At 43.7% G+C, this 13548-nt stretch overlaps 1 protein-coding gene across 1 annotated transcript in view; it reads right to left on the reverse strand.

Moving 5' to 3' along the window:
• The window catches only part of LOC120042767 (phospholipid phosphatase-related protein type 1), a 44825-nt gene that overhangs the window by 11987 nt on the left and 19290 nt on the right, over positions 1-13548 (reverse strand). The window contains exon 3 of the mRNA XM_038987568.1: positions 3278-3528. Within this exon, the coding sequence (XP_038843496.1) occupies positions 3278-3528 (251 nt within the window). The remainder of the gene's footprint in view (positions 1-3277; positions 3529-13548) is intronic.

Consider the following 13548-nt stretch of genomic DNA (forward strand, 5'->3'; position numbering starts at 1 on the left):
AGCTGGATGGTCCAGGCCACAATCTCCTTCTCATCAAGGTTAATCAGCTGGATGGTCCAGGCCACAATCTCCCTCTCATCAAGGTTAAACATCAGCTGGATGGTCCAGGCCACAATCTCCCTCTCATCAAGGTTAAACATCAGCTGGACGGTCCTGGCCACAATCTCCCTCTCATCAAGGTTAAACATCAGCTGGACGGTCCAGGCCACAATCTCCCTCTCATCAAGGTTAATCAGCTGGATGGTCCAGGCCACAATCTCCTTCTCATCAAGGTTAATCAGCTGGACGGTCCAGGCCACAATCTCCCTCTCATCAAGGTTAAACATCAGCTGGACGGTCCAGGCCACAATCTCCCTCTCATCAAGGTTAAACATCAGCTGGACGGTCCAGGCCACAATCTCCCTCTCATCAAGGTTAAACATCAGCTGGATGGTCCAGGCCACAATCTCCCTCTCATCAGGGTTAATCAGCTGGACGGTCCAGGCCACAATCTCCCTCTCATCAAGGTTAAACATCAGCTGGACGGTCCAGGCCACAATCTCCCTCTCATCAAGGTTAAACATCAGCTGGATGGTCCAGGCCACAATCTCCCTCTCATCAAGGTTAAACATCAGCTGGACGGTCCTGGCCACAATCTCCCTCTCATCAAGGTTAAACATCAGCTGGATGGTCCAGGCCACAATCTCCCTCTCATCAAGGTTAATCAGCTGGACGGTCCAGGCCACAATCTCCCTCTCATCAAGGTTAATCAGCTGGACGGTCCAGGCCACAATCTCCCTCTCATCAAGGTTAAACATCAGCTGGACGGTCCAGGCCACAATCTCCCTCTCATCAAGGTTAGACATCAGCTGGACGGTCCAGGCCACAATCTCCTTCTCATCAAGGTTAAACATCAGCTGGACGGTCCAGGCCACAATCTCCCTCTCATCAAGGTTAAACATCAGCTGGAGGGTCCAGGCCACAATCTCCCTCTCATCAAGGTTAAACATCAGCTGGACGGTCCAGGCCACAATCTCCTTCTCATCAAGGTTAAACATCAGCTGGACGGTCCTGGCCACAATCTCCCTCTCATCAAGGTTAAACATCAGCTGGATGGTCCAGGCCACAATCTCCCTCTCATCAAGGTTAGACATCAGCTGGACGGTCCAGGCCACAATCTCCCTCTCATCAAGGTTAATCAGCTGGACGGTCCAGGCCACAATCTCCCTCTCATCAAGGTTAATCAGCTGGATGGTCCAGGCCACAATCTCCCTCTCATCAAGGTTAATCAGCTGGATGGTCCAGGCCACAATCTCCCTCTCATCAAGGTTAAACATCAGCTGGATGGTCCAGGCCACAATCTCCCTCTCATCAAGGTTAAACATCAGCTGGATGGTCCAGGCCACAATCTCCCTCTCATCAAGGTTAAACATCAGCTGGATGGTCCAGGCCACAATCTCCCTCTCATCAAGGTTAAACATCAGCTGGATGGTCCTGGCCACAATCTCCCTCTCATCAAGGTTAAACATCAGCTGGATGGTCCAGGCCACAATCTCCCTCTCATCAAGGTTAAACATCAGCTGGACGGTCCAGGCCACAATCTCCCTCTCATCAAGGTTAAACATCAGCTGGATAGTCCAGGCCACAATCTCCCTCTCATCAAGGTTAAACATCAGCTGGATGGTCCAGGCCACAATCTCCCTCTCATCAAGGTTAAACATCAGCTGGACGGTCCAGGCCACAATCTCCCTCTCATCAAGGTTAAACATCAGCTGGATAGTCCAGGCCACAATCTCCCTCTCATCAAGGTTAAACATCAGCTGGACAGTCCAGGCCACAATCTCCCTCTCATCAAGGTTAAACATCAGCTGGATGGTCCTGGCCACAATCTCCCTCTCATCAAGGTTAAACATCAGCTGGATGGTCCTGGCCACAATCTCCCTCTCATCAAGGTTAAACATCAGCTGGACGGTCCAGGCCACAATCTCCTTCTCATCAAGGTTAAACATCAGCTGGATGGTCCTGGCCACAATCTCCTTCTCATCAAGGTTAAACATCAGCTGGACGGTCCAGGCCACAATCTCCCTCTCATCAAGGTTAAACATCAGCTGGACGGTCCTGGCCACAATCTCCTTCTCATCAAGGTTAAACATCAGCTGGATGGTCCAGGCCACAATCTCCCTCTCATCAAGGTTAAACATCAGCTGGATGGTCCTGGCCACAATCTCCCTCTCATCAAGGTTAAACATCAGCTGGATGGTCCAGGCCACAATCTCCCTCTCATCAAGGTTAAACATCAGCTGGATGGTCCTGGCCACAATCTCCCTCTCATCAAGGTTAAACATCAGCTGGATGGTCCAGGCCACAATCTCCCTCTCATCAAGGTTAATCAGCTGGATGGTCCAGGCCACAATCTCCCTCTCATCAAGGTTAAACATCAGCTGGATGGTCCAGGCCACAATCTCCCTCTCATCAAGGTTAAACATCAGCTGGATAGTCCAGGCCACAATCTCCCTCTCATCAAGGTTAAACATCAGCTGGATGGTCCAGGCCACAATCTCCTTCTCATCAAGGTTAATCAGCTGGATGGTCCAGGCCACAATCTCCCTCTCATCAAGGTTAAACATCAGCTGGACGGTCCAGGCCACAATCTCCCTCTCATCAAGGTTAATCAGCTGGATGGTCCAGGCCACAATCTCCCTCTCATCAAGGTTAAACATCAGCTGGACAGTCCAGGCCACAATCTCCCTCTCATCAAGGTTAAACATCAGCTGGACAGTCCAGGCCACAATCTCCCTCTCATCAAGGTTAAACATCAGCTGGACGGTCCAGGCCACAATCTCCTTCTCATCAAGGGTGACAATCAGCCATGTTCTATAGGAGGTGTAGAACATGTGATCACTGAGGAGGGACTGTTACCGATACTGATGACTACAACACGTTTTAGTTGCATAATGAGCTCTTTTACAATTACATGATCCGCTTAATAGTTGTAATAACAATCCATTTATTAGTAGTAAATACTTGCTGTGATTAAGGGGATACTGTTTTATACTTCTTTACTTCAGTCAGAAGTTATAAATATATGTGTGCTTGAGCTTTGTATTCTTGTCTTGGCAGTTGCAACACCAGGGTGTGGTGAATAAATCTACCTTGAGTTTTCTCGGAGTCTGTCTGGATTATTGTACCAGAATTTAGAACCTAACACCATCATCACCCTCTTCATCATCATCATCAACAACACAGGGACAGCCAGTGTCAGCAGCTTCATGATAGAGACCGTTGCAGTAAAACTCACCGTGACATAGACAGCGGAGTAGACGCTGAGCGAGGCGTCTTTGGAAGGGAAGGAGCGTCGAGCGTTCTCCACGACGGCCGGGCTGCCGGTACAAATGTTACCGTTGGAGATGAACTGGTGGTTGAAGCGACACTCGGTGCCGGTGTAGTTGGGCTTACACACAGACAGGAAGTACGGCGCCAGGTTACCAGTCACTACCTGGCCAGCATTCACAAAGATGTCTGTGGCAAACAGGCCGAATGCAAACACACCTGCAGGGGAAGACAGAGAGACTTGGTTGGCAAAAAGGCTGAGCGCAAACAGACCTGGGGGGGAGGGAGAGAGGGAGAGGGAGAGGGAGAGGGAGAGGGAGAGGGAGAGGGAGAGAGAGAGAGAGACTTGGTTGGCAAACAGGCTGAGCTCAAATACACCTGCAGGTAGAGTCAACCAGCCCAGAGTTGGCAGGGGACAAGCAACCATCTGGGTTTGCAGAGAATGAGACACAGGCTCCATGAAGCCCCATCAGACAACTAAACCCCTAGACCTTCCAGCACAGAAGGCTGCATCCCAAATTATACAATATTCCTGTTATAGTACACTACTTTTCATCAGGGCTCGTAGGGGGTCCATAGGGCTCTGGTCAAAAGTAGTGCACTATATAGGGAATAGAAAGTAATTTGGGACAAAAAGAAAGACAAAACGGAGGGTTTAGCTCCAGACTATAATTCCACTGGGTCCCTGATGAAGTCAATATTTACACATGAGGAATTACATTATACTACCATTAGCAACAAGAGACTATTAAACACTGAGGAGAACCTGCCTGTGTTCCAAGAGAGTATTAAACACTGATGAGAACCTGCCTGTGTTCCAGGAGACTATTAAACACTGCAGAGAACCTGCCTGTGTTCCAAGAGACTATTAAGCACTGAAGAGAACCTGCCTGTGTTCCAAGAGACTATTAAGCACTGAAGAGAACCTGCCTGTGTTCCAGGAGACTATTAAACACTGCAGAGAACCTGCCTGTGTTCCAAGAGACTATTAAGCACTGAAGAGAACCTGCCTGTGTTCCAAGAGACTATTAAGCACTGAAGAGAACCTGCCTGTGTTCCAAGAGACTATTAAACACTGAGGAGAACCTGTCTGTGTTCCAAGAGACTATTAAACACTGAGGAGAACCTGCCTGTGTTCCAAGAGACTATTAAACACTGAGGAGAACCTGCCTGTGTTCCAATAGACTATTAAACACTGAGGAGAACCTGACTGTGTTCCAAGAGACTATTAAACACTGAGGAGAACTTGCCTGTGTTCCAAGAGACTATTAAACACTGAGGAGAACCTGCCTGTGTTCCAAGAGACTATTAAGCACTGAAGAGAACCTGTCTGTGTTCCAAGAGACTATTAAGCACTGAAGAAAACCTGCCTGTGTTCCAAGAGACTATTAAACACTGAGGAGAACCTGCCTGTGTTCCAAGAGACTATTAAACACTGAGGAGAACCTGCCTGTGTTCCAAGAGACTATTAAACACTGAGGAGAACCTGTCTGTGTTCCAAGAGACTATGAAACACTGAGGAGAACCTGCCTGTGTTCCAAGAGACTATTAAACACTGAAGAGAACCTGCCTGTGTTCCAAGAGACTATTAAACACTGAGGAGAACCTGCCTGCGTTCCAAGAGACTATTAAACACTGAGGAGAACCTGCCTGTGTTCCAAGAGACTATTAACTTCTACTTGCACACCATCCCGGATCCGGGAGCACCCCCATCAGTAAAAAAGCTGACTAGCATAGCCTAGCATAGCGTCACAAGTAAATACTAGCATCTAAATATCATTAAATCACAAGTCCAAGACACCAGATGAAAGATACACATCTTGTGAATCCAGCCATCATTTCTGATTTTTAAAATGCTTTACAGGGAAGACACAATATGTATTTCTATTAGCTAACCACGATAGCAAAAGACACAACTTTTTTTTCCCACCATTTTTTTCCTGCATAGGTAGCTATCACAATTTCGACCAAATAAAGATATAAATAGTCACTAACCAAGAAACAACTTCATCAGATGACAGTCTGATAACATATTTATTGTATAGCATATGTTTTGTTAGAAGAATTTGCATATTTCAGGTATAAATCATAGTTTTACATTGCAGCCACCATCACAACTCTCACCAAAGCAACTAGAATAACTACAGAGACCAACGTGAATTACCTAAATACTCATCATAAAACATTTATGAAAAATACACAGCGTACAGCAAATGAAAGACAAAGATCTTGTGAATCCAGCCAATATTTCAGATTTTTTAAGTGTTTTACAGCGAAAACACAATATAGCATTATATTAGCTTACTACAATAGCCAACCACACAACAGCATTGATTCAAGCCAACAATAGCGATAACGAATAAACCAGCAAAAGATATTAATTTTTTCACTAACCTTCTCAATTTCTTCAGATGACAGTCCTATAACATCATATTACACAATACATATAGAGTTTGTTCGAAAATGTGCATATTTAGCGGCACAAATCGTGGTTATACAATATGAATAGTAGCCAAAATGCAAACAAAATGTCGGGAGAAATCTTGGGAGAGGCACCTAATCTAATCAGTAACTAATCATAAACTTGACAAAAAAATACAGGTTGGACAGCAAATGAAAGATACATTAGTTCTTAATGCAACCGCTGTGTTAGATTTCTAAAATTAACGTTACTACGACATACAGCGTGCGTTAAAGCGAGACCGCACCGAAATTAATGGCGGAATAGTAGATTTACATTTTTCAACAGAACAACGAATTAACATCATAAATACTTCTTACTTTTTGATGAGCTCCCATCAGAATCTTGGGCAAGTTGTCCTTTGTCCAGAGGAATCGTTGCTCGGTTGTAGATTGTCGCCTTCAACTTTGGAATTAGCAGTAAACATTAGCCATGTGGCTAAGACGTGTCCAACTCACTATAACGCAGCACAAATAAATATCAGAAAATTGCAATATACTGATATAAACTGATATAACTCGGTTTAAAATAACAATATTATGATGTCGTTAACACCTATATCGAATAAAATCAGAGCCGGATATATCTAACTCCTATAACGAGAGCTTTCTAGAACGCCATCCTGAGGTCTGTCTTGCGTCATGGCGAAAGTTGAAAAGACTGGACCCCACGTTCCAAGCCAATTTATATGTCCTCAGATCTGCCTAGCAACTCCATTCCAATTCTCCCTATTTGCCGACATCTAGGGGAAGGCGTATGCAGTGCATCTCGACCAATAGAAGACATGCAAATTAATAAACTGACCGCAGAACAGCCTGCCTTATTTCAGATTTCTCACTTCCTCAAAGGAAAATTGCTCCAACTCGAGTTCTGTTTTACTCACAGATATAATTCAAGAGGTTTTAGAAACTAGAGAGTGTTTTCTATACAATAGTAATAATAATATGCATATTGTACGAGCAAGATTTGAGTACGAGGCAGTTTAATTTGGGAACGAAATTTTTACAAAGTGAAAACAGCACCCCCTATTGAGAAAAGGTTTTAAACACTGAGGAGAACCTGCCTGTGTTCCAATAGACTATTAATCACTGAGGAGAACTTGCCTGTGTTCCAAGAGACTATTAAACACTGAGGAGAACCTGCCTGTGTTCCAAGAGACTATTAAACACTGAAGAGAACCTGCCTGTGTTCCAATAGACTATTAAACACTGAGGAGAACCTGCCTGCGTTCCAAGAGACTATTAAACACTGAGGAGAATCTGCCTGTGTTCCAAGAGACTATTAAACACTGAGGAGAACATGCCTGTGTTCCAAGAGACTATTAAACACTGAAGACAACCTGCCTGCGTTCCAAGAGACTATTAAACACTGAGGAGTACCTGCCTGTGTTCCAAAATACTATTAAACACTGAGGAGAACCTGCCTGTGTTCCAAGAGACTATTAAACACTGAGGAGAACCTGCCTGTGTTCCAAGATACTATTAAACACTGAGGAGAACCTGCCTGTGTTCCAAGAGACTATTAAACACTGAGGAGAACCTGTCTGTGTTCCAAGAGACTATGAAACACTGAGGAGAACCTGCCTGTGTTCCAAGAGACTATTAAACACTGAAGAGAACCTGCCTGTGTTCCAAGAGACTATTAAACACTGAGGAGAACCTGCCTGCGTTCCAAGAGACTATTAAACACTGAGGAGAACCTGCCTGTGTTCCAAGAGACTATTAAACACTGAGGAGAACCTGCCTGTGTTCCAAGAGACTATTAATCACTGAGGAGAACTTGCCTGTGTTCCAAGAGACTATTAAACACTGAGGAGAACCTGCCTGTGTTCCAAGAGACTATTAACCTGTTTGGGCTGCAGCCCGACACCGGTACACTTATGACAACATCCAGCTCAAGTGCAGGGCGCGAAATTCAAAAGATATTTTTTTTAAATATTTAACTTTCACACATTAACAAGTCCAAGACACCAGATGAAAGGTACACATCTTGTGAATCAAGCCAACATGTCCGATTTTTAAAATGTTTTACAGGGAAGACACAATATGTAAATCTATTAGCTAACCACGTTAGCAAAAGACACCACTATTCTTACTCCATCAGTTTTTTACTCCATCAGTAGCTATCACAAATTCGACCAAATAAAGATATAAATTGCCACTAACCAAGAAACAACTCCATCAGATGACAGTCTGATAACATATTCATTGTATAGCATATGTTTTGTTTGAAAAATTTGCATATTTCAGGTATAAATCATAGTTTACATTTCAGCTACAATCAGAAATTGCACCGAAAGCAGCCATAATATTTACAGACACCAACGTCAAATACCTAATTACTCATCATAAAACATTTCTGAAAAATACATAGTGTACAGCAATTGAAAGACAGGCATCTTGTGATTCCAGACAATATTTCCGATTTATTAAATGTTTTACAGCGAAAACAAAATGTAGCGTTATATTAGCGTAGCCACAATAGCCAGAAACACTTGGGCGCCCACGACCAGTTCACATGCATGACAGATATTAGAAATAGCATCATAAAATGTTTCTTACTTTTGGTGATCTTCCGTCAGAATGTTGGACAAGGTGTCCTTTGTCCAGAACAGTCTTTGTTTTGATCTGGAACGGCAAATATCCCTCTTCATTTAGCATGCACACTAGCCGAGTCGCACAGATCTCTCCAACGTCAACAAAGTCAGAGAACGGAACACGGCAAAACTCCCGAAAAAATTTCAATAATCTGATTAAACTATATTGAAAAAACATACGTTACGATGATATGGTCACATGTATCAAATAAAATCTAAGACGGAGATGTTAGTCGTTCATAACGACAGCTAAACAGAAGGCATATCCATGTCCTCTTTCGCGCGCTCCAGAAACAGGATATGGACGGTCACGTCAAACAAAGAGCTTTTATTCCACCTCAGACCAAGATAGACACGAAATTTCTTCTCTCACCGCCTCTTGACAACCAGGGGAAGGTGTATGAAGTGTATGTAGACTCTTACGTATCACGCCCATGTATAGGCATGAAGTTGAACAGAGCATCGATTTCTGACATTCCACTTCCTGGTCAGGAAGTGTGCTGCAGAATGACTTCTGTTTCACTCAGAGAAATAATTCAAACGGTTTTAGAAACTAGAGAGTGTTTTCTATCCAATAGTAATAATAATATGCATATTGTACGAGCAAGAATTGAGTACGAGGCCATTTGAAATGGGCACGATTTAACTGGCTACTCAATACTGCCCCTTGCAGCCATAACAACACTGAAGAGAACCTGCCTGTGTTCCAATAGACTATTAAACACTGAGGAGAACCTGCCTGTGTTCCAAGAGACTATTAAACACTGAAGAGAACCAGCCTGTGTTCCAAGAGACTAGTAAACACTGAGGAGAATCTGCCTGTGTTCCAAGAGACTATTAAACACTGAGGAGAACCTGCCTGTGTTCCAAGAGACTATTAAACACTGAGGAGAACCTGCCTGTGTTCCAAGAGACTATTAAACACTGAGGAGAACTTGCCTGTGTTCCAAGAGACTATTAAACACTGAGGAGAACCTGCCTGTGTTCCAAGAGACTATTAAACACTGAAGAGAACCTGCCTGTGTTCCAATAGACTATTAAACACTGAGGAGAACCTGCCTGTGTTCCAAGAGACTATTAAACACTGAAGACAACCTGCCTGCGTTCCAAGAGACTATTAAACACTGAGGAGAACCTGCCTGTGTTCCAAGAGACTATTAAACACTGAGGAGAACATGCCTGTGTTCCAAGAGACTATTAAACACTGAAGACAACCTGCCTGCGTTCCAAGAGACTATTAAACACTGAGGAGTACCTGCCTGTGTTCCAAAAGACTCTTAAACACTGAGGAGAACCCGCCTGTGTTCCAAGAGACTATTAAACACTGAGGAGAACCTGCCTGTGTTCCAAGAGACTACTAAGCACCCTTTACACGCTCAAATAGCTGACCAATCAGCATGTTACCAACCCTTAGTAAACTTCTGGAGAAAATGGTGTTTGACCAGATACAATGCTATTTCACAGTAAACAAATTGACAACAGAAATTGACAACATGCCACTGACTTTGAGAAAAGCCAGAGTGTCTATGATGTATGCGGATGACTCAACACTACACACGTCAGCTACTACAGCAACTGAAATCACTGCAACACTAAACAAAGAGCTGCAGTTAGTTTCAGAGTGGGTGGCAAGGAATACGTTAGCCCTAAATATTTCTAAAACTAAACGCATTGTCTTTGGAACAAAACACTCACTAAACCCTAAACCTCAACTAAATCTACTAATAAATAATGTGTAAATTGAGCAAGTTGAGGTGACTAAACTGTTTGGAGTAACCCTAGATTGTAAACTGTCATGGTCAAAACATATTGATGCAGTAGTAGTTAAAATAGGGAGAAGTCTGTCCATAATAAAGCGATGCTCTGCCTTCATAACAAGACTATCAACAAGGCAGGTCCTACAGGCCCTAGTTTTTACCTTCTTAACAAGACTATCAACAAGGCAGGTCCTACAGGCCCTAGTTTTTACCTTCTTAACAAGACTATCAACAAGGCAGGTCCTACAGGCCCTAGTTTCTACCTTCTTAACAACACTATCAACAAGGCAGGTCCTACAGGCCCTAGTTTCTACCTTCTTAACAACACTATCAACAAGGCAGGTCCTACAGGCCCTAGTTTCTACCTTCTTAACAGCACTATCAACAAGGCAGGTCCTACAGGCCCTAGTTTCTACCTTCTTAACAACACTATCAACAAGGCAGGTCCTACAGGCCCTAGTTTCTACCTTCTTAACAACACTATCAACAAGGCAGGTCCTACAGGCCCTAGTTTCTACCTTCTTAACAACACTATCAACAAAGCAGGTCCTACAGGCCCTAGTTTCTACCTTCTTAACAACACTATCAACAAGGCAGGTCCTACAGGCCCTAGTTTCTACCTTCTTAACAGCACTATCAACAAGGCAGGTCCTACAGGCCCTAGTTTCTACCTTCTTAACAACACTATCAACAAGGCAGGTCCTACAGGCCCTAGTTTATACCTTCTTAACAACACTATCAACAAGGCAGGTCCTACAGGCCCTAGTTTTGTCACACCTTGACTACTGTTCAGTCGTGTGGTCAGGTGCCACAAAAAGGTGCCACAAAAATTGGCTCAGAACAGGGCAGCACGGCTGGCCCTTGGATGTACACAGAGAGCTAATATTAATAATATGCAGGTCAATCTCTCCTGGCTCAAAGTGGAGGAGAGATTGACTTCATCACTACTTTTATTTATGAGAGGTATTGACATGTTGAAAGCACCAAGCTGTCTGTCTAAACTACTGGCACACAGCTCGGACACCCATGCATACCCCTCAAGACATGCCACCAGAGGTCTCTTCACAGTCCCCAAGTCCAGAACAGACTATGGAAGGTGCACAGTACTACATAGAGCCATGACTACATGGAACTCTATTCCACATCAGGTAACTGATGCAGCAGTAGAATCAGATTTAATAAACAGATAAAAAAACACCTTATGGAACAGCGGGGACTGTGAAGAGACACAAACATTGGCACAGACACACACACACACACACACACACACACACACACACACACACACACACACACACACACACACACACACACACACACACACACACACACACACACACACACACACACACACACACACACACACACACACACACACGATAACATATGCACTATACATACACATGGATTTAGTACTGTAGATATGTGGTAGTGGTGGAGTAGGGGCCTGAGGGCACACCGTGTTTTGTGAAATCTGTGAATGTATTGTAATGTTTTTAAAATTGTATAAACTGCCTTAATTTTGCTGGACCCCAGGAAGAGTAGCTGCTGCTTTGGCAGGAATTAATGGGGATCCATAATAAACCCCAGGAAGAGTAGCTGCTGCCTTGGCAGGTACTAATGGGGATCCATAATAAACCCCAGGAAGAGTAGCTGCTGCCTTGGCAGGTACTAATGGGGTTCCATAATAAACCCCAGGAAGAGTAGCTGCTGCCTTGGCAGGAACTAATGGGGATCCATAATAAACCCCAGGAAGAGTAGCTGCTGCCTTGGCAGGAACTAATGGGGATCCATAATAAACCCCAGGAAGAGTAGCTGCTGCCTTGACAGGAACTAATGGGGTTCCATAATAAACCCCAGGAAGAGTAGCTGCTGACTTGACAGGAACTAATGGGGATCCATAATAAATACAAATAGAAACACTGAAAAGTGGCATCCTATTCCCTCTCTTTTGACCATAAGGCCGGGGTCCATAATTACAATCAGCAGCCTATTTTACCAGCGGATGGTCAGGGCGGATGTTGCTACAAATGAACCGCAATAATCCCAAACAGATTCAGCATTTGACAAAAACAGAATTTTTGTCAAACCTTGATTACATTGGGATACGATCAGGTCTCTCTCTTAATGCGTGGGAATACTTGGGAACAGATGTATAATTTTCATTGTTGGACATAAAATAAAGTAAGATCACCAGGAAATCAGTTCAAAATTATTATAATTTAGGATATCTATTTATATATATTTTTTTCTTCTATTTTTAGGAAAGCTGCAGGAAGGATGCCAGCTGGGATGTACAGTGCCTTGCAAAAGTATTCACCCCCCTTGGCATTCATCTTATTTTGTAACATTACAAGCTGTAATGGATTTTTATTTGGATTTCATGTAATGGACAAACACAAAATAGTCCAAATTGGTGAAGTGAAATGAAAAAAAAATACTTGTTTCAAAAGATTCCAAAATAATTTTAACATAAAAGTGGTGTGTAAATATGTATTCACCCCCTTTGCTATGAAGCCCCTAAAAAAGATCTGGTGCAACCAATTACCTTCAGAAGTCACATGATTAATTAAATAAAGTCCCCCAGTGTGCAATCTAAGTGTCGCATGATCTGTCACATGATCTCAGTATACATACACCTGTTCTGAAAGGCCCCAGAGTGTGCAACAACACTAAGCAAGGGGCAACACCAAGCAAGCAGCACCATGAAGACCAAGGAGCTCTCCAAATAGGTCAGGGACAAAGTTGTGGAGAAGTACAGATCAGGGTTGGGTTATAAAACAATATCTGAAACTTTGAACATTACATTTAAGTCATTTAAGTCAAGCGACTTACAAGTACATACATTCATACTTTTTTGTACTGGCCCCCCGTGGGAAACGAACCCACAACCCTGGCGTTGCAAGCGCCATGCTCTACCAACTGAGCCACACGGCTCTACCCGTGTGGCTCGTGTGGCTCTAACATCCCACGGAGCACCAATAAATCCATGATTAAGAAATTGGAAAGAATATGGTACCACAACAAACCTGCCAAGAGAAGGCCGCCCACCAAAACTCACGGACCAGGAAGGAGGGCATTAATCCGAGAGGCAACAAAGAGACCAAAGATAACCCTGAAGGAGCTGCAAAGCTCACAGCAGAGATTGTAGTATCTGTCCATAGGACCACTTTAACCCGTACACTCCACAGAGCTCGGCTTTACGGAAGAGTGGCCAGAAAAAAGCCATTGTCTTAAAGAAAAAAAATTGCAAACACGTTTGGTGTTAACCAAAAGACGTGTGGGAGACTCCTCAAACATATGGAAGAAGGTACTCTAGTCAGATGAGACTAAAATTGAGCTTTTTGGCCATCAAGGAAAACGCTATGTCTGGCGCAAACCCAACACCTCTCATCACCCCAAGGACACCATATTTTTCCATCGGC

The sequence above is a fragment of the Salvelinus namaycush genome, unplaced genomic scaffold (assembly GCF_016432855.1).
Source record: "Salvelinus namaycush isolate Seneca unplaced genomic scaffold, SaNama_1.0 Scaffold773, whole genome shotgun sequence".
Taxonomy (NCBI): Eukaryota; Metazoa; Chordata; class Actinopteri; order Salmoniformes; family Salmonidae; genus Salvelinus; species Salvelinus namaycush.